General features: G+C 36.1%; 1 protein-coding gene across 1 annotated transcript in view; it reads left to right on the top strand.

Moving 5' to 3' along the window:
• RYR2 (ryanodine receptor 2) overlaps positions 1–22,753 on the top strand; it is a gene marked incomplete at both ends in the record, with an annotated part of 441,781 nt that overhangs the window by 155,217 nt on the left and 263,811 nt on the right. Inside the window, 4 exons of the mRNA XM_082305460.1 lie at positions 3,598–3,618; positions 11,922–11,936; positions 21,512–21,586; positions 22,335–22,413. Coding sequence (XP_082161586.1) covers positions 3,598–3,618; positions 11,922–11,936; positions 21,512–21,586; positions 22,335–22,413 — 190 coding nt within the window. The remainder of the gene's footprint in view (positions 1–3,597; positions 3,619–11,921; positions 11,937–21,511; positions 21,587–22,334; positions 22,414–22,753) is intronic.

Genomic DNA, 22,753 nt, shown 5'->3' with positions numbered 1-22,753 from the left:
CATGGCAAGATAAGAATTTCCCATATTCAGAACTGTCAGATAGCAATGAACGCACTAAATTTTGATATCTAATGTTAGCCAGTGCCATGTTCTTTTCTTCTGGAAAAGTCTTCTGAGTACCCAGATACATGTGGAAGGAATATTTCTAAGTAGCGTACTGCATTTGAGGTATATATGTTTTAAGATGGATTCTGCTTCCTGTACTGGAGGCAATATTGCAAAGGTAGATAAGAAGTAGATAAGAAAAAGAGAAAAATTAGTATATACCTACTTAACCATTTTCTTTTTCCAAACAATATGACTTAGCGATCAGGAGAGAAGATGAGCCAGAACAGGAATAGTTATTGAATTCCACGGATTTGAATTTATTATGACAAGGCAAAATTTACTGTGCTTTATAAAATAAATGATTGTACTGTTCTTTCAGATCATGGTTAACCTAATGTATGATTGCAATAAAGTCGTTTACAGTCTAAGATACCACAGTGAGAGGGAATTTACAGAAGTGACTGTCAATCCCTGCCTGCCATCCCCCCAACCCTTCCTGAAGTTTAAACCTTCCTAGAGCAGGTGGAAGATCTATACCTCCTAACAGGTCAACAGCTCAGCAAAACTTAAGTAGAGTAATTTATGGTAAGAACAGGTAATTCCAAGTCCAAGGAGCATTAAGTGCTCCAAAGAGGGAGGTGATAAGATGTGGTCTGGTAGAAGGGAAGGTTAGACTTTTGGTTTTTTTGGTTTGTTTGTGAGATTGTTTTGTTTGTTTGTTTGGGGTTTTTTTTTTTTGGTGCTTTTTTGGGGGGGGGGTGTTTGGATTTTTTATTTTTGTTTGTTCTCCCCCTGGATTAATGACTAATGCATACATAACAAAAGGACCTTTGAATCTTAGTGCTTCCTGAATTTGGATGCATACTGGGAAATCCATGGGAAAAGGGGTTCCCATGGATTCCAGTCTGTGAAGGCAGACACAAGATGGAGTTGTCAGTGTGAGGCATAATCTGTATTTAGGTGTGCTGTGAAGAATCTCCTTGCTTGTTATCTGGATCATAGCTTACATCTTAAATAAAAGCGCTAGGCTGATATCTCCATTGTTTCCTTTCATTTCTGCTTATGTGAGCTCTACATCTATTTTGTCTACATTAGGACAATTACTCTTAGATATAAATAGTCTTATTTACTTTTAGGTTTACCTAATGTGCATTACTAGCAATTTCCAGGGAAGTAAATATGTTATTAGGTCATGCTTATACCTTTTTTTGCCCCAAAATGAGATACTAAATGTCTTGAAGGTCACAAGTCTTCCAGGATGAATTCCATACGGTAAAAGCTAACAAAATTTTGTCTCCCTATGTTGCACAGGCAGGTTTTAGAACTTGAGACAAAGTGCTCTATAAGAAAGAGATGTCTTCTTGCAACTTCAGTAGCTGGAAAAGCTCTCCCACAGATGGCTAGAGAAAAGGGAGCACACTGGATCTGGGAGGGCTCTGAAGAGGCACACAGCAGAAGGCCTATAGAATATGGCTATTAGTAAAAATGCAAGATTTTATCGTGGTGTGGACTGTACCATGCTTTCAGAAGCAGATCTCTTTGGATCCATTCATAGTCTTTCCTGTATGACCATCACGTAGGTGTCAAACTGTAGGGTTTGGCAAGTGTACATGCACAGTTCAAGTGGTTGTCCTGAGAGACTACTGAATAAAGGTGCCTTTGGCATATGCTGAAGCCTGTTCACAGTTCTATTTAAAGATGGGTATACCAATGCCGATTTAGTGTGTACAGTTTATAAATACTTGGCAAATACTGCACATGACTCTTGAAGCTAATTGGTGCCCATTAAAATAAAGTAAATAGACAATTCAGCAATTATAAGGCAATTGATTGTACAACTGATAACGTATGTTGAGCTTTGAGTGGATTCTTTCTGATACCAACTGTGGCTGCCCTGTTCACTTAAATTTTGGGACAGCAAGAACTCACAGCAAGGTGATAAAGAGTGAATCAATTCACCTCTTTCTAGCGTTGTCACACAGTCAAATTGCTTGTAATGCTATGTTCTCAGTGCACGTACAATTTTAAAAACCCAAAAGATGTATCAAAAGCAAGGTAATAAATTAAAGACTTGTACGTGAATCTAACTTGGCTATTCCTTACTCCTTTTTAAGACATTGTAGTTGTATTGTTTGCATTTAGATTTAAATCATTGCTAGTTTTTCTAACTTGTCAACATCTTCTTATATCTTTTCTTAGATTGCATCTATTTTAGAACACTAGATGGTTTTTAGGAGGGATTTCTGCAGCTGTGGTTGATAACAAAAGTCACAGTAAAGATTATAAATTAAATACAGGCAAATCACAGAATTTCTATTATAACTCTCAATGCAGTCCAAATCTCTGAAGAGAGGTAGCAATTGTCAAATTAACAAATGCGTATAAGTTGTTTATCATGTTAATTAGTTGACAGGTCAGATGGTGTTTTCTAACCTTTGTGTGCTAGAGGGACCGAACAATATTGAAAATATGAAACTCCATTTTAATTGAAAGGTATATTAAAAAAAAAGTGAGAAAATTTACTTTGGATAAAACTATTTTAATAGATGAGAACTGAATACATTGCCTTTTATTGCAGTAATTTAACAAGTAAGCTGGAATCCAAATACTACTGGTTTTGAAAATTGCTCATGGTTTGCACTAATCTGTCTTAAATTATTGCTAGACTTTTATGTGACATCTGCTCAAAAAGGTCAATGTGTACCTGCAGTAAAACCACAGAAGGCTTGATATGCTGCAGTGTTTTCTGTGCTAAGTCCAGAGACAAATCTACTTCAGATATACTGCTGTTGGTGCCAACTAGGTTTTTAATAGGTAGTGCCATACTAACCTTTCTAGTAGCTGAAACGTATTCTAGTAGATAGTCTCAATCCTTTCTGAGACTGTAAGATGGTCCAAAGACTTTTTAGAGAGAGTAATTTAAAATCTGTTTCCTTAATGAACCTTGAAACAGTTTTGTTAATACAAAACCTTAAGCTTTCAGAGTGATTCTCTCATTCCCCATAGGAAAAATGAATGACATTTTGGTGTGCTTTTCTCTGTTCTTATGCAAGATATTCTCTTATGCTGCAGGTTGGAGGGCCAGGGTTTGGCAGGTACCCCCTAATTTTACCTTTCATACTTATATGGCATTCATTAAAATGGCAAACCTTGAATACCAGCCACTAAATCTTTTCAAGTGAATAATGTTCACTTATGACAGAGCTTTACTCAAGTGAAAATGGAGATATTGGAAACCATGTTCTGTATTTTTGACTGGTTGGTACTGAATACAATGTGGAATTAATTCATCATCGGTCTTCATTTGCCGCCTATTATCTGATATTTAGATGGACATTTTGGTCTTCCAGAATTTGAAGTGCTTCCCATAAAATAAAGTGAGGTATTGCCATTTGAAAGAGGAGATGCCAGGAGAATAGCTTCTACTCATACATTTTCTTTCATACTAGATACATTTCCAAAAATGTGAAATGTTAACTTCAAAATAGACTTTGATATGCTTTATTTAAGGAAAGAGATTTACTGATTTCTTGCTTTTTCTTTCTACAGCTAGTTGATGTGGAAAAATGGGTATGTGATTCTGTCTTTTATTCACTTGATCCCAAATGTTTCATGTTGCCACTGCGTCTAACCTGTCTGTTTTGATACCCTCTGTGTTCATGACCCTTCAACTCGCATGGCTCAAAAAAAGAGGCAAATACATGGTCATGTAGGATCTGGTCATTCCTGAATTGTCATACCAAATTTCATGCTACCACAATGACTTTTCCCTCTTTTAATTTGATTGTAGAATTGTGTAATATAAATGTACGATTATTGCCTGTCAGTTTTGAGCCTTGCTGTCTAATGTTATAACTTCATTCTGTAACCCACCCTGTCTTTTCCAGTATAAACACTGTAATCCTAAAATGCATGACAGTAAGATAATTAATACTGATAAATAATGCGTGACGCTGTGTCTAGCTGCAAATCATACATATATGAAATATTTAATGATGGAGAACAGCTGCTACAGAATAAAAAAAATCATTCATAGATCTTAGCATATAAAGTCAAAGCACAGTTCTCTGCTGAATGTGTTGTTAAGGCCTTTCCTAATGTGTCTGTGTATACCATGCATATGTGTTTGGGCATCTGATATAACTCCCCTATATGGGACATATTTACGTATGTTTTCCTCAATGTAATCTCTAACATCTGCATATGTACGAGTTAGTGGTCATGAAAATGTGTGTAGATTGTTTGTTCACATGTAAAATGTTAGAAGCCTCTCTGAAAGCTTAGACCATCATAGGCCTCCTTGATTTCTTAATAATTTGAGCTGCATGTGACCCGAAACAACCTCAGGCATCCTTTGGTATATGGCCAGTCACATAGCTAGAGCACTGGTCTCACTTTATTTCAGCCAGACTTTATAGAATTTTAATCTGTGATTATTACATGTTTAAAGTAGTGACTCAAGTTATAGTTTGTTTGAGAGTCCTGTAGGTAAGTACATTTTTTAAATGGTGGCTTAGGCTTTTCAACACCCTTTCTACTCATGTATTCCCAACTATCTGTCATGTGACGTGTATATATATAGATGTTTATAATATTTATTAAACAATAACTGTGGTTAAGTGCTAATTTTAGCTAAATGTATCAGTATGACAGCATTATCCATATTCTGTGCATCTGATATTTGTGACAACCAGCAAATTTTTATATGGATTTATTTGGAATATTTTTCAGTCATAATTATGGTCAGGTTATCTTGTCATTTTGTCCACCTTTTTAATTACAAGTGAGAGGGCTTGGTTCTAAATCTTTAGATTCTGTGTTTTTATTCCTATGAAGAATTTTGCTATAAAGAGAAAAACAGCAATAAAAAAGTTCAGTAGTACAGGCACCTGGCCTCGTACTTCATGATGCATAAAAGTTTGTAAGCCAGCAGTTTATTGGTTACACTCTGACATTGCTCGTTTTTGACTGAAGTATTCAAAGAAAGTGTTCTTAGAAAATATAGTATTACCTCCATAAATAAAAGTGAGATGTGGTGGTTGTTTTGTTTGTTTGTTTGTTTGGTTTTTTTTTTTTTTTTTTTAAATTCAGAATTTAGTAACATCAAGATCTTATGCTTTGGAAAGACTGCTTCAAAGAAATGTGTCCTTAAACCATTTTAAAAAGAAATGGTTCCCATCACAGCAAAGCTAAATGTTTCATTCCAAGTTACATCAGCTAAAGACTTTATCTAACAGACCAATTCTGTAATCCAGACAATCTCCTATCTGATGGTGATGGAGTGGGCACTGCCTTTACGTTAAATATGAAATTACTCTATCTTAGATGAGCCCAGTTTGCCCTGTAAAGCAGCTTTTAACCCCGTCTATAATTCCAGAGTGTTACCAGAGGTCTTATGGTGGATTGCAGATGTACATACTGAATTAATGCAGCAGAATGCTGGCTTTTGCACAGCTGCATTGTCACTGAGGCCAGACACCTCCTTCTAATACATATACTTCTTCATAAGCCATTTTCCAGTGTAGAACACCCAAGATTAATGCAGGTGTGTTCAGTTATGTCTATGTATCTGTGGTTGCCTTGAAGCCCAAGCCCAGAGCCTAAGTTAGACAAGCTTCATGTCAAATTAATGACCAAATTAGTAACTGAACCTTGCTGCAAGCAGTTTTGTGCCGTTCAAAGGATAAGCTAAAGTCATCCACTTCTGAGCTGTTCCAGCCTGTAAAGTGTGCTAATGAAAATTTTGGAAGGAATTACTCCAGTTCTGCTGTGTTTCTCCTGTTGAATCACTGTAATTCTTCTGGTAATTTTGTTCCAAAATCTTTATTCTACTGTAAGGCGTGTGCTGGCAGTTGAAGCTAAGTAAGAATTAAATGGGTTTGAGATATTCCTTGAACCTTTGGCTTTTTCCTTTTGTCTCTCAGCAGGTGTGACTGTGAGGGCTTGTAGGTCTGCTTCAGTGCAGAACCAAAGTTTAGTTTAAGACATCTCGCCAAATGTAAAAACTAATGGAAGTAAGGCGTACCTTTTCCATCCCAGCCCCCATTTCATATTTGAAAATGGCTTTTCTGCTTTTAATGAAACTACCGAGGGGGGGAAAACCCAACATTTGATCAGAGGGATTTACTAAATTTTATCTGAAAGTTAGAAGACACTGAATATATCTTATTTACAGAGAAAATAACAGTAATAAAATAAGCTGAAATTGAATAATGCATAGTGAAAGGAATTCCTTTCAACCTGCCTGTCATTTTTTCTCTTTTAATATATTTATGAAAGAAGGGAAATAATTTTAAAGTGTCTGTTGCTGTGAATTAGCAACTATTGGTGTTTATTTGCAAATTTGAGATTTCAAGGTGGGTACTGTATACTTTAAGACTTTGATTTTTAAAGGAATTCTGTTCTCATAAAAGCACCTGAATATCTGTCTTGACTTTCAAAACAAATGCTTAGCACTGTAACGGAATTCACTGTAAGGAGTGGGAATTTTCTAGGGCATCTATGGGTTCCAAAACCTAGCCTTTTTTACATACTTGCCTACATATGGTCGGTGAGTGATTTTGAAAATTTGACATTAAAAGCCATCAAGAATGATTGTTTTCAAGACAGATTACTCTGAAGGGCTTTTTACCTGAAGGGAAACCAGGTGTATTGGTTCTTAAATTTCGAGTGCAAGGGACAAGGATTTTCATCCTTACACTGACTAACGGCAAAGCTGCGCTAACTATAACATTGTAGGATTGTCTGCAACTTTTAAATAGGCAGAGGAACCACTTCTGCTGAAGGTAATGGTAAATCTTTTTCTCTTCCCCTCAAACAGTTATTGCTTTAGCTCAGTTTTATGCCACTAGTAAAACTAAGTTTCTTTGGAGAAAAGAAACTTGCAGAGTAAGGAAACACACTTGAGACACTTTTCAAAAGAATTGCTTTCATTACAGAGACTTCCGAGTTGAGGAGTGAATAAGTTATAGCTTTGAGGATAGTGTGGACTGGATAAATGTCACAAGAACTTCTAAGTGGATTTTGACTAGAGGAAACAAGCTAGGGTTGCTGTAGAGTCTGGCGTGAGCCGCAAAACAAAGCTTCTCAGAGAGAAATGGTTGCAGTACTATGTCTGCAGTGCCATTAAAGTAATTAATTGCACATCCGTGCTTTATAATCAGTGTGGTTTTCAGTCATTAAATAAATTATTTAATGACTTGATTTTTTTTTTTTTTTGAGGATTTTTTGTTCACACTAAGTTTGGTTACTTAAATATAGATTTCTTTGTCAGATTACTGTGGTGGGAAAATATGCTAACTGTGCACAAATATTTGATCCTCCAGCTTAAAGAATTTGCATTCAAATTTTAGATGTAATATAGACTGCAGAGGTGACTCAACGCAGGGAGTAATATCAGCAGTGTTAACATAGGTTCACTCAGTTATTCTTATACAAATCTTGAGGGAAATGGGAGGAGATAGCACTGTATGATGTTAATATGAACAGGCATATTGAAATGGAGTGGCTATTGAAATACTGCTTAAAATGTCACACCTATGGCTATAGTTTCAACCACATCTGCAGTTCCACCCTTAGTGTCCTATATATTGTAGCACATGCTAATTGCAGCCCAAGTCTAATTCACATCATCAAGAGAAAGTAATACAAACATTTTCTAAGTACACTTTTTCTTTCCAGAAGAAATCTCTGTGGAAATCTGACAGAAACTTATTTTAATAGAATAGTAGCATTTCCAACTGTGTACTAGGATTCCTTTGGTATTTCTCATTCAGTCTGTATTATAAATCTGAGAATTTCAAGCTATGTTCCATGTATCAATAGTAATTACTGTGAATTGCAGCAAACTGTCTACTTTCAGTTTACTTGTTTTCAGTATTTCTTGATTAGGTTAGTGTAACGATCTGATATTTCTATGTAAGCAAACACAATACTACAAGGATAGTATGAAAGATATAGTCAGGAGATAATCTCTGCATTAAAAGGATTTTAAAACTAATCTTGAAAATTTTCTATCAAAAATTCCAAATAAAACAGCATTACTATTTTGCTCTTTTCATCTAGCCAGACAGCCCAAGAATTAAGGTGAGATTATGATAAGTTAGAAGATGTTTTAACAATCATAGTAAGCGATATGCTACCCAAAAGCTGTCTAAGGAACCAAATAATATAATAGCCCCAAACAGCTGTAAATATTTACATTAACAACACATCCTTAATGTCCGTAGGTAAAGCTTCAACAGGTTTTAAATTCTATTTATTTATTTATTTATTTATTTAATTTTGAGAAAGAGAGAGAACAGTTAAAATGATGGAAATGATGGATAGAATGATGGGTGTTATGTGCCTCAAATCTAATAATTGGAGATCCTACATAAGATCGTTTTTGTTTTTTTTTTTTTTTTTTTTTTAAAGTCATGTTTCAAGCCATACAGGTAATCTGGCTGCTGAATGCTGAGTTTAGTTTCTCCACAAGAATGATATTCATGTGATGCTAAGCACTCACATAGACATCTGTCCCCAAAAGATCATATGGCATATGCAGCTGAAGACTTAAGTCAGTGGAATATGATTATCCAGTTGTTGGTTACATTTAATTACCAGTGCTAAATCTCAGGATAACTTTTGAGAAAATTGGATGCTAGAGAAACAGGTGCATGTAAAACACAGCACATTCTAATTTCTTTAACAAGTGAATTCTAAAGGTGAAATGATCTTCAATGCATTTAGTCATTAAATTTGCATTGATTTCAGTAGGACAGGATTTAAGAGACACTTATTTGTAGTCCAGAAGTATGTCAGAAGTCCAGTTATTACCTTGCTTCTGGCTTCTGAATGTTCAGTAGATAACCTCCAGTGGATTCTTGAATTTCAGTGTCTGATACAACGTAGGTGTTCCGTACTTAGTTCAAAACTGGTCACCTCTTCAGATATTGAATGCACTTCAGGTGTTTACACTGTAGACAGTGTAGGGTTAGCAAATTATTTAGACTCCTAACTGTAGTCAAGACAGAGAATCAAACACTTCTAGTGCATAGTTGGTCCCATCCTACAGAAAATGTCAGCTTAATAAATCAGATTAATCACATTCTAGAAGTGACTGTTTCTTCCTTGGCTGTAAAATAAGTCTACACAACTAGCTGAGATCTACATAGTGCAGATAAATCTCATCCTTAATAACTCTTAAGACTGACCTTGTTTTTAATAGTGTTTCATACTGGATATTGCATACATCTATATGGTTTGTTAGAGTGTGTGGAATGCCACATTTCAAATGTAAACATGACCAAGCTCTGCTATCATCAGTGCAGCTCCACTGATGGAGTAGGAGCTTTGTGTATAACTAAAATAACACATCATCACAATTTGATCTCTTCTTTTACTTTTAGCTGAGTTAGTGTTGAAGTGTACAACAATTACTTGTTGTTCTTAGTGACAGTATCGGTCTGTCTTTTTATTACTTTAACACTTTGGTGTTACTGTTTGGCAAACAATATCTTTCAAGAGCAATGGACATTAGAATGAGATTAATAACAGACCTATAACTTGAAATTTCTGTCTGTTTAATTTTCAAATATACGTTCTGAATTGCTAATGTTAGTCTTGAAACTCACATGCACTGTCGTTCTGAGGTACAGAGAGTAAGTGTGAAGGAGCCGAAAGTTCTTCCCTCTGCAGAGGATGAGTTGGAGAAATTTCTTGTGTAACAGCCTGTTGCCTAACTGAAGTGTGTAATTTCTGTTGTTTTGCCTCAGGGTTTTTTGTTTGTTTGTTTTCCAAGATGAAAGTGAATGTTTTTCAAAGTAAGCATTCTCCTTTAGCTAAGAAGGGATTTGGTGTAAAAACTTTGGAGCGCCATCTTGCAGAAGGGTGTGGCAGGAGTAACTGGAACCCTCTGCCCCATCCATTTGCCAGTAGCTGGGCAGCTGAGGCCGTCACAGTTCATGGCAGGTAACTCCTCAGGCTTGACCTGAAGTTTCACAGGGCCGTTCTCTTCACATTCGTGGACATAACGTGCATTTAAGTGTTTGCCGTGAAGAGAAAGCATTTTTACAAGTAAGTTTCAGAGTATTTCTTCCCCGGTGGTTTTGAAGCAGTAGGTGGATGTCTGTGTTCAGACTTCCCTCACCCACTGTCATCTTTCAGGTTTCCTAGCTTGAGGGGGACTGTTCGTGGCATTCCCTGTCTCTAAGAATGACATGTAAATCGTCCTCAAAATTATTGAGGAACCAGAGTAACTCTAAAGAACGCGATATGACAGATGCAAACAGATGACAATTGTTTCTCTCTCATTTGTTACAGTTCATTTAATATGTCTACTGAAGAGAATGAATTGTTAAATCTGGTCTTCCAAAAAATCCGGCACAAGAAGCTGCTGTATCATTTTAGTAATCAAAGGAAGAGACAAACTATTCACTTTAATTTGAAGCTAGTTAGGGGATTACAATCAAGCAGTTAAAATAAATTATCAAAAAGAGAACCAGAAGGTTTCACAAAAGGACTGTTGTTTAATGTACTTGTAATGTGGAAAAAGCAGTGGGGTTGTGTAGTTCTCAGAATAAAATTTCATAGATTAATGACAGCTGGAAGAGACTGAGGTCTTTGGATTTAATCTGCTTGATAAACTGACAGCATAATGGCAAATGAAATTCAGTATTGACAAATATAGGAAACGTTACATTAGAATTAATTATGTAATTAACTGGTTTCTATATTAATGAATTTACACACACACCCTGCTGTAGACAGCTCTGCAAAGACTTCTGAGTAGTTTCTGGAGCCACCCAGTAAAAGCAAACAAAATATTGGGGTGACAAGAAATGGGATGAATAGTAATGCTAAAATGATCATACTGTATTTTAAATCCTTGTTTTATGGGGATGGTAGACAGGGTTTATGATCCTTAGTTTTGGTCCATTTGTTTCCAAATATCTAACTACCAAATAGACCTAGAAGACTTTTAAGGAGAGAGGTCTATGAACATTTTGAGATCATTGGATTATACTTTTTTCTTTTCTTTTTAGCTAGAACATCTTGTACATCTTTGAGAACAGATAGATACTTCTGTTTTAAAAGCATGTATGAAATGGAAGCACCCAGTCTTGCTTGGAAGCTCTCCAGTTAGACTCTCTTTTAGTGTGGAGTAGAGATTTGCTGCCGATCTTTAGTCCTCAGCTTTAAACTTTGTGATATCAAAACATGAACTGATGAGGTCAAAAGAGGTGGCCATAGAACTCTCACAAAGAAAACCAAATCACTGCATGTAACATAACATACCACTCCCCTTTTATTCTTGAGCACCTCTGTGAAAATTAACCTAAAAATTTCCATAATCTTCTGGCATCAGTCAAGTGGCACTGATTTTTTTTTTTTAACCACAGCATGAAATATTAGTAAAGTTTTAATTTTATTAATTTATTGTGCTTTTATATATGATACGTTAGTGCAATAGTGGTGTTGCTCTCCAGCACTGCACTTTGAATGCAGGACTTTAAAACTCGCATTGTCCTTAAGTAGAAACTATCTGCAGAGCAAGTTGTTTGAGATGATCAGGCATGGTACCTGCTTTACCTGTACTGTGTTTTATCTTTAAGCAGTAAGTATTTAATGTGCTATATTATTTAAAATAAAAAAAAAAAATCTGAGAGAACTATTGCATAAAAAAATGATGAAGCCTTGTTCTGAGCAGCTGTTTTGCTTTCTAGCACGAGCTATAATTATGCTAATTGCAATGATAAATGTTCCTTTTAAATGTGGTTTGTAGTTCTGTGTATCCCACTCACTTTTTCAGGGAAAACAAATCCCATCTTTAAGCACCTGAAAGCAAATATTCATTTCACATTTTCTCTTTTTTTCTCCTCATGGCTCTACAGAAATTTATGATGAAGGTAAGCAAGTTAAACATTTAGTATTATACTTTCTGTGAATTCCTACAATTTAATTTAATTCATTATTTTTCTTTATTTTTAACATTGGCATCAAACTTGCCTTCACTAAAATAGCACATACTGAATTTTGTAAAAATTTGGTTTTAGAAACCACACCGACTCTAGTTTGGATTGGGGTTACAGTTTATTTAGATCATGAAGGACCAAAGGCAGGCACCTTTGTGGAGAGAGGACTCTGGGCCGGCTTCTCTCATTCTCAATTCATCCTTACCCTTTCAGTGACGATGCAACATTATCTGGTAAATAAGAAATCTTGAGACAATGAATAAATAACAAAAGTCCCAGTAAAACATTTGGGCATTTTGGAAAGTGGGGACAGCGCACTGTTTCTTATGTTGCAAGAATGCTGTTGCGATGGTATGGTGTCTCAGTGGGGTGAGTGGGGAGCCCTTGGGCTCGGGGTCACTGGCCCTTCACTGCCTCAGGTCAGTAAGCATGTGCAGGAGCTCTGCTTCTCTGGGCTTTTTTTTTTTTTCCCCCCCCTTTTTTTTTTTTTTTTTTTTTTTAAATTATTTATTAAGACTATGACAAGGCACTTAGTGAACCTTCAAACATTTTGAATAACTGACATTTGAATAATTGGCTATGATTTTAGCCAAGATATGTTGGATATCAGTTTTCTACTTTTTCCTTTCATTATCAACGTCTATTCTGAATCCATCTTTTAAAATTTGTTTATTGATTTTCATCCCCTAGGAGTTTACTGTTCTATGGTATCGTCTTGCTTCATCGTCACTCTCCAAAAGGGAGGAATTCTGGGCTAGATAAGCAGTGTTATTTTAAGGGCTGGATTTAATGATGTCAGAGGAATTTTCTTAGCATGACTCCTCTGCTGATCCATCTTTTCTTCCCTCTTGGCTGTCTGTCTTATTCTTTATCTGTGAGTTTCCTTCTCAAGTGACAAGGATGATTCACATTCCTTGTATCATACAGCAACAGAAAAAGCTTAGGCACAATCCTTAACCTGTGAAAAATGCCTTCCTCCTCCACTTACTTAGCTCTAAAAAAATCAGGAAGGTTTTTATTAATTCCTTCTATCTTCTGTGCAGTGAAGGAGGAGGAGTACGGGGGAAGAGAAATCTTCCCTAGGCTAAATCAATAAATTTTATCCTTGTGGGCAATTTTTTTCCAGACCAATGAAAGTGCTTGAAAGTAGGAGTTTGTAATGGAAGTATTGCCTCAGCCATAAATATAAATGTTTGTTTTACATACAAGGCTGGAAACAGGTGATCAATACTATTTATTTCTGATTTATTTTCACTGCTGTATCTGCTTTTCATTGATGTGAAGTTTCCCATTGCTGGGAAAGTGATAACACACATGTAATGTTGTAAATAATAATAATGAAGTATATTTGAAGTGTTTCTAATTACGTGGCTGTTTATTCTGCTTTCTGACAGGTCAATATTAGCAAAATTGGGATCATTTGGCATGGTGCTGGCACAAATGTCTATCATCATTGCCAATGCTTCCAATCTTTTTAATACAGATAGTAAAATATCTCTGCGTTCTTAACCGAATAAAACATGCTCATGATTTTTATTGGCCAGTTGATTTATTCAGGTTCAGATTTTTATGTAACATTTATATAAAACTTAATTACACATTGAAATGCAGCTTTTAAAGCAAGCCATCCTTAGGAAACCTGTAGTTTAGCTAAACTCTTTTTGTGTTCTTTGGCTTGGCGTGACACATGAAAGAGTATCTAAGAGTATCATATCTAAGAGTAGGTACCAGCAGAGTCATCAGTCATACTAATCTCCATACCTGAATTTTTGCAGCACTTACTGTTTTGTAGTGAATTCCATGAAAAGTCCATCAACTAAACAGTGATTTAAAACTACGGTGTAAAGTCTTGGATATGTGTAGCATATATAATGTCTTGATAGGTTCAACTTCCCGTTTGTTATTCCATTATAACATGGCACATAGGCTACAGGGAGACAAAGAGGGTTTAGACTGGTTTGAATTCGCCCTTTGGTGTTGCTGTTATTTGATATGAGCGGGGTGAAGGAATACATGACCACAGTGCCACATGTCAGTGAATTGATTTACTTTGCATCTTTATATTCTAAGCAACTAAATGCTGTGGGTTTGGTGCCAACCACTGGAAATGGCAGCTCAAGAGCACAGTAATTGTAGAAGGGTTTCATTAGCGTTTTTGCTTTTTGTAGAAGAATTCAAGGCTTCTGGGCCTGGATGCTCTTACTTTGGAAAGGAAATTCTGTCTTTTTTTGTGTCAGGATTTTTAAAGAAAATGGATACTTCTATGAGCAAGAAGAACATTTAGAACTCCTTGGCTCACAGTCTGTAGCTTTGTAGTCTTTACTGCTTGCAGCATTTTCAAGTTCTCTGATGCTGCTGGAGATGTAATTTCCCAGCGTTGCAATTCCAAGTGTGAATTGTTTAGTTTTGCCTGACTAATCTTGTCTCACAAGCCTTCTAGCTCTGCTCCAGGGTTACTTCACAAGTTCTGCAGTGACTCAGCCTGTTTCCACACATTCTGTTTTCACCACTGCTTGGGGTTTTCTGGACTCTGACCGGCATTCTTCCCAGAAAACTGAAATGCCTGATTTAGAGCCACGGATATCCTAAGCTCCCTGTGTAACCACAAGCAGAAGCATAGGTATCATCAAAGAGTTGCTGAGATTTTAAGCGGGCTGAATTACTGTCCAAAAGTGCCTTTTTCTCTCCACTGGCTGTTTAGCTGCCTGAGGCTGAATTAATTTGAGTTTGTGTTTTGTCATCAAGAAATTTTTAGCTTTTCATAAGCTGTTACTGATCATGCTGGTATTAAGAGAACGAGCCTTCCTGTGTTTTCCAGGTCCAGTTGCCTAGTATTAGAAAGAAGCTCTCGTTAGTCATCTGAAGTTGTGTTCAGTGTGAAAAAATTTAGACAGTGATATAATTGTGGGGAGTAAGAGGTGTCATGGAACACTTAACCTGTGGTGGTTTCCAATTCTAGTCAGCTTGCAGGATTGCATCATCACTGCTGTTTTTAGAGAAATACTGGCTTCCATCAGCATTAGTCTAGAAGAGATTAAAAAATTGCATCTTAGTAATGAAATGAATAGATGAGTAGTTTTTACATTGCTATAGAAATGTCATTTTGAGCATCCTCTCCTCTGCAGAAATGGTTGTAGCATCATGCAAATATTTATGTGTAGGACCATAGTGAGATGGTTGTAGACTGTGGGACATCCTTCCCTCCTATTCCTCCCAGTTCCTTTTAGTCTTTTCCCAGTTTCTTTCACTACATTGCTAATTCTGCCATCATGAAGTTTTCCTTCTCCTGAGTGAGGACTAAAAAGCTTTCAAGACCTACATTTATTCCGCACCCTTTCAGTACTTTTCTTTCTATCTTGCAGATTACTAAATGGGAGCCTTCAGTTTGCTTAAATGCAGGAAGCCTGAAAGAATTACATATAAACAAAGCACATGTTCCTCCTTGTGCACTCACGGTTTTCTTTCTAAAGAACCAGTTCAGGTTAAATATTTGTATTAGCCTGCTGGTTTAAAAACTTTCATTGGCCTCTTGGAAAAAGGCATTGATGCCAGCAGCCTTACATCTCTGGTCTTGACCCAGGTGGTTTCTGACTGGGAACAGCATAGTCCAGGGCCTAAATATAGTTTTACTCAGAATGCATGGTAGCTGATTTTTTTTTCAAGCCAATACTTATGATCAGACCCATGTTTCCTATTTGATTTCTCTTTCTAATGGATCAAAACACAATTTCAGAATGTAATGACTGCTCCTGAATGGGAAATTTGACAGCCGCAATGTGAGTCCCAGGGAAGGGACCTTGAGAAGGTTCCATCACTGGTGGGTGCATTTTCCTGCCTGGCTTATTTTTGTGATGGTGATGGTTTTTAATTTAAAAGGGTTCAAAACAGATAACTGTAGGATATTCTGTGTTTAATTATATACTTCTGCTTATACATTTGAACTAAGTGTCTAGATTTAGATATAGGATCTTTTTTTCTTTCCTCATTCTGTACTTTTCTAGCAGTATAAGTGTTAGAAATAAACTACGGAGCTTCATGAAATTTAGAACACACTCGTGATGGAGAAAATAATACTTTCACATTTATATTTGCGAGTGTTTTTATGGAAGCATAGCTGTTCTCTGTTTGACATGCCGTTGTCTCCAGCATCTACTTTAAATGTAAGATGGCTTTCATTAGTAGAAACAATTAGCTTTTCCCCTCATCCAAAGATGTCACATTGATGTTTAATTATGAAAGCGGGCAATATTTTTATTTCAAATACCAAGCTGGTGTGTTTTGAAATCACTGTTCCATTATTACATGTTGCAATTTTAAGCTGCTGTTAGCATTCTAAGTCTGTGACAACAATAAATTCAGTAAGCATTGATTTCCCAATTGGCTTTGGCAATAAAGTGTTAACTTAGGCTTTGTTTCAGAGGCTTGCGACATTTTAATGAAGTGTAAGTACTCAGTGCTTTAAAGGACATTGTTTTACTCCAGTGTACATATGAAATAGCCACTAAAAGCCATATTTGAAACTTTAAATGTTATCTTGCAGTATTTGCCTTGGAAAACATTTGTGAAGAAAAAACAGGGAGCCCATTGCTTCTTTTACTGTACAGCTGCTCTCACATGTTAAAAATTTTCAGTGCCATGAAAATAGTTGTGTAGTATTTTTTAGAAACCCATTCAGAGCAATATTGAGTGGTCCTAAGTTCCATGTAGACCATTGGGGCTGGTGTTTCCTATGACTGGGTCTGGGGCACAGAGGAAATACCAGGGTAAGCAGCTGGTTGCAATTAGGTTGTAATTTGCCATTACTGTAAAATATATGAATTGCATTTTGGAAGGATTTACTACTGATGTCTTGTAGCTTATTGTTTCACTTGATTTTTTTATTTTTATTTTTTTTAAGTCCATCAGAACTATGCTGCCTTACAATCTAGTCTTTATACTGTCGTTTTCCTTATAGAATGTGCTGCTAATTCTATTCTGCTGTTACGGGCTCATCATGGAAGGAGGCAGGAAAAGCCATTACATCGTTCTTAAAACCTCACTGTGTTATCCTGTATGATTTTTCTAGACAGTGTGCTCCAGTTCCTGTGTTCTTGTGACACATTCAGTATTTTTAAATTGCTTTCATGGGTGACTAGAATTGTCTGAATAGCCATGTGCTAAATGCAATTGCTGTCAGGCTTTCTCGAGCATTAGATTTCTGAATAATGTCAATGTTATGAAAGCTTTGTCTGTACACGCACAAAACACTGAAATAACTATCCTGTTCAATTACACGTTTTCACATGTTTGTCTTTCTCTGGTACCTCCCTGAAGCTCATAGCTTTTTCCCTTTTCATACATTTGGAGATTGTGTAGACCTCTGAAGAGAAGTCAGCAAAGAAATGTCAGCATTTGCTTGCAGTAGAGTACTCATTGGTCTAAGAAATGTTTTCCTCTAGTAGAAATAAGGCTGTTCTCTTGAAAAGAATGGAAAGGTAATGGACATTTGACTCAAAATATCGTGGATGCCACAGGGTATTCACTAGTCTCTAAAAATTCTCCTTGTAAGTGAGGTTCCCAGAAGCACAAATGGCTCCAAAACACTTGTTCACCATGGTTAATTTCCTGCAGCTTTTCATGTACGGCCACAAATGTAGCAATGCAGCTGTAGGCACAGTGGTGCAAGTGCTACTGTGTGAATTAACGTCAATGAAATACCTCTTAATCTTCAGGTGATTGCATGTCTGTACATATGACAGTTGTGTATATACAAAATTGTACAGATACAATGGGTACATGTTGGCTCATGTATAACATATCTTACTGTAGGATTGGTATTTGCAGTAAAATATACAAATTTTTGTTCAATCTAATTATAAATATTTCATGTTATGCTACTTCCATCATTTGAACATCTTACTAGATATTTGTAGGTTGTAATTTTTAAGTTCTTTTTGGCATTTTAATCCTATTTCTGTTAAGAAAACAAGGAAAAGAAATATTTCCCAATTTTAACTTACTTTCCATCTTTATTTTTGTTTCAGGATAACACTCTACATCAAATTAAGCAGCTCAGATCTTAGTAGTCTATTCTTATTGCCTGGTCTAACAATGCATTGAACTTGAAAGCTGTTTATATATTTTGAATGCTAATTTCTTCAGCTCTAATTATTGTTGTTGTATTCTAAATTGCCTTTGCTTCAGCAATGGCTTTTGGGTAATGAGATGACTCCAAATTAATCTTGTATTCCAGCTGCAGAAATATTAGGCTGGAGATGGGCAGTTTATATGAAGTTTTCAGAAGCAGTGTGAATTTGCCCTATATGGCTTTCAGTCTCAATTTATTGACCGTAGTGTTTACCACTTGTGAAGGCTTTTCAAGTCTTATTCTAAGTCTCAGATTCTTGGAGGACGAAATGAGAAGAGTTTTGCATTCATATAATGGATACTCTTGAATGTCATAGCTTGTAGAACTTTAATGGATAAATTCTTCTTTGAACACAAATGTATTTTTCTCCAGCCTGGTTTTATTCAGGGAACGTATTGTCCAACTTAGAAATTACTCTGAAAATTGGAAATTAAAAACATAAAGCAAATAAGACTCATGATAAATAATGTGGTTGCTAGAAACTTGCTTACATTATAATGCCATTCATATGCCAGTTGTGCAAAACTCTGTGGGCATTATGGATTGATTTCTTCAGGATTGTGGCTTCCAAGAAGTCCTACTTGCAGTGCCTTCTGAAACATTATTATTTGAATATTATTAGAAACTTGGTAAAACTTCAGTGGCACATCCCATCTTGGAATGTTGCATCTTTGCCATAGAAGTCTGATTCTTAACTTTTAAATTTATTTTACTTTAAATTTTTTTTTAAAGTGAAAAATTCACAGTTCTCTGAAACATTCTAGGTAGGAATGGATTATTTTGAAAATCAAAGACTTTTTCAGTAGGCAATCATGGCCCAACAGCTACTTACTATGCAGTTTCTGGCATAAAGATAAATTTTGAGTATTTAGTTATGAAATGAGCCTTTAAAATACGAAATTAACTTATAGGTATGTACATATCCTGGAAGGCAGGCTCCAAAATGGAAGGCAGTTTCATAGTACCGGCTTTCTCTTCCAGTCTCTCCTGTATTTTTCTGTGTTTCATCTCTTCACTTGCCCTCCATGCAGATGGCTTCATTATAATTGCCTCTCAGAACCCTTTAACTAGAAAATGCTTGAAATGTTTTTTGCAAATCTTTGTTTTCTGTCCAAGAAACAGAAACAGCAAACTTGCTTGCATTTTTTTAATGGGCAAAATAGTTTTGGTTAAAAAGAATTTCTTTAATCCTCTTGGGAAAAATTATCTAAAAAACCACTCTCCTATTTTTCACAAAAGTGATTGAAATTTTTTCAAAATAAGTGCTAGACAGACAAATCAATATGGCCAAAGCAAGGGCAAGCTAACATAGCTGTGATTTTGTTGATCACACTATTCCTCTTACGTACAACAGGCACTCAAATCTGTATGTTAGATATCAAATTTATGGCTAATAACACAAAATAATTTTGATAAAAATACCAGTGACATTTCAAACTTTTGTCCATATTAGTGACTGTTGTTTGGGTAGCTATGCCTGCTGTTGATAAAGATTCTGGGCAAATCTGAAATGTTGGTAAGGTAGTATGTTCACGGCAGTTTTTCCCAATATGATGAGCAGCGGACATTCAGCATTCATCTTTGGCACCATGGGCCTGACATTGTCAAATGTCTCATTCTTTACTTGTGCCTTTGGAAAAAGTGGTGGCAGTAATGGTAGTTCAAAGCTAAATCTTCATGTCTTGCTGTCAAGACTGTGTCTGTGACAAAGACCATGACTTTCTTAATAAAAATTCATGTAATTCAGTCTTCCAGAGAGATCCCTGAATGTGCCTCCCTATGTTTTGACTGCTATGCAGTTTGTTGAAAGTCAAAATATACCTCATGTCCATCAAGATACTCTCTTCTCAATAAAGATAAACCCCAGAAATTCCTGGCAGTTTCTTAAAAGTGCTAAAATTATTTTTTTAAGTGCTTGCTTTTTCACCACCTATTCCTCTTTTGTTTTTTTCCTTGACCGAGTAACTCAAAGATCAACAAGTATTATGCTAATGGATAAAAGATAAGGAAGGACAACCAGTAAACGAGGAGGGGAAATAATTGTGTGTTGCTGCTGTAGCCATTCAGTTAAATTGATCTTCAGCACTGAAATGAAGCTGCCAGAGAGATAACATAGTATGATTGTTTCCAATTTGTTCTGTAATGAATCTGATGATCCAGTCAAACAGAAGGTCAGTCTACTGTGATAAAAGAAAGGGTATAAATGCTGTATATAAGAAATTAAATTAGGAGTCATATATGAAAGAATAATGCTGCTTATGGCGTTGTCATATTTATAGGCTCAAAAATATGGATTTGTCGATATTGCTTGAAGAGTGCATAATGTTATGCGAGATGTTCTGTCAGAGGAATATGGACTTAGGCACTTGACAGTGTCTTGTCTGACAGTCTCTGCTCCTGACCAATGTCAGTCAGCTGCATCTCAGCTCAGAATTCATAAATCTTCAGCAGAAGTTGAAAGGTTGCTCATGCTTCAACAAGATTTATTTTTTCTTTCATGAGTGGTTAAACTGGTTATAGATAAAGAGAAACTGTAATGAAGATACTGTGGAAAAAAATCATTGCAGTTTCTTGGGGTAAAAGTGAATCTTATTACTTTAATTTTCTTTCACTCAAGATTTATGCTGCATTTCTGAAGAGGAACATTTAGTCGGACATGATTTCTCAATTTTGAGAACCCCAAATCCTGTTAAGTTAGCTTGGATGTCTTTGAGCTCTTACTTGGCCTAGCAGATAAAGAATTCTGTCGGATAGTATTTAAACGCTGTGGGGCAAGCAGTCTGGAGGCTGATGCTCTTCAATGTGGTAGATATATCATTAATACTTTCTGGTAAAACAGTGACAATACTCCAGAAGCTCCCTCTGCATACCTTCTGTATAGAAAAGTATATCATTTGGAGGGAAAATGGGTGAATATGGAGAGATTTAACAATACATAAGGGTGTAGAAGGTAGTGTGACACGCATCAAAGCTGCTTTTCTCTAGAAGCCAGCTGCTTTCAGCCCAAGCAAGAAGGATTCAGGCTTCTAGAATGGTATTTTTTACCAAATTGGTGACGGTACAAAGTATACCATTTTCCTTCATCAGTGAATTGAGCACTTCTAATAGAAAAAGTCAGTAGCTTCAAGTTTCACCTGTCCAATTTCTACCTTAGATCTGCCCCAAGGACTTAAAAGGCCAATATATCCTAAAACTACCTTCTTGAACTAATCCCTGAATAGCGTTTTATAAAGAATTAGACTTCTCTGTGACAGCGGAAATACAGTTTGTCCACAGATCGATGAGGATTTTTTTTTTTCTCCCCCCCCCCCCCCCCCCCCCCGCCGCAGAAGGCCTGGTTTTATTACAACATACCACTATATCACTTCTCTTTATCTTTCAGTCTGCACAAGGTGGTGGTCATCGAACACTACTCTATGGGCATGCAATCCTGCTGCGCCATTCCTACAGCGGCATGGTATGTAACAGGAGTTGACAGCAGCAATGATTTCTTTTTTGTATGAAAGTTATGTTTATAAACGGGCCCAGACTATTGCCATTTACTGATATCTGGAGAACTATTCACATCAAAGAGGCATTTTACCCATCGTTAATGGAAACTTTTGTGAAGAATAGATGCTTGGAAATACAAAACCGAGCTGGTTGTATCTGGGTAAGTGCTAAAACTAAGTCTGGCTCCATAGAGATGAGTTCTCTGTTTGTCAGTCTATTTTGAGTTGGTGATTTCTCATTTCTTTTCCCTTGGATATTGCATATTGCATAAGCTGTGACTGAATCCACAGCTGGCATCTGGCTGGCAACCTGAACATATGTTAGAGACTGAGCGGAAAAGGAAATTCCTTCTTGCACATATTTTGGACAGAAGCCTTACTCTTCAATTTGCTGATGAATTATACGGGTTCCAGACTCCTTAAGTGAGGCTTCATGGAGCTGAACTTTGATGCAACCAGCTCATTTATTTCCAGTCTCACTATTCCAGCCTCAATGGAAAGATACGTGTATAGACAGGGTATTTTAGAACATGTATCTTTGTCAAGTCTCCTTGAGTGCCATTCACTTTATCAAGTGTATATCTTCTTGATAGTAACTAGAGGGGATAATTTAAGAATAGTTAATCCTGTGTTAGTAGATTGATGGCTTTTTATATTTCAGTGGGTTATCAGATGTGAGCAAAACTAGTAATGCACGCTTTTTTCTTTTGATAGTATCTATGCTGCCTCTCTACATCTCGATCTTCAATGGATAAGCTGGCGTTTGATGTAGGATTGCAAGAGGACACAACAGGTAAACACTAGCTTAAAAGACTATGTAATGAAGAATACTTTCAATCTAAAAATCAGAAGAGAGACCTATAAATACATATAAATCATGTAACAATTAAGACTATTTTAAGGGCTAAAGAAAGAAAACTTAATATTTCTGTGTTTTGCACATTCAGTATCTTCACATTTTCTAATAGATTATGTAATTTCTTTTCTATGAGATATAAACATGTCTATTGATATTTAAATATAAATTTATAATATTGAATATAAGTAAAGGAATATTGCCAAGTTATTGTTCCTGTAGAAGCCTTTTGCTGATTTTTTTTTTTAAACTTGTGTTATTTTAAACAAAGATTCTA

This window comes from Platalea leucorodia, assembly GCF_965183815.1.
Source record: "Platalea leucorodia genome assembly, chromosome: 3".
Taxonomy (NCBI): Eukaryota; Metazoa; Chordata; class Aves; order Pelecaniformes; family Threskiornithidae; genus Platalea; species Platalea leucorodia.
Note: the sequence above shows the minus strand (reverse complement) of the source record. Positions and strands in the feature narration are given on the sequence as shown.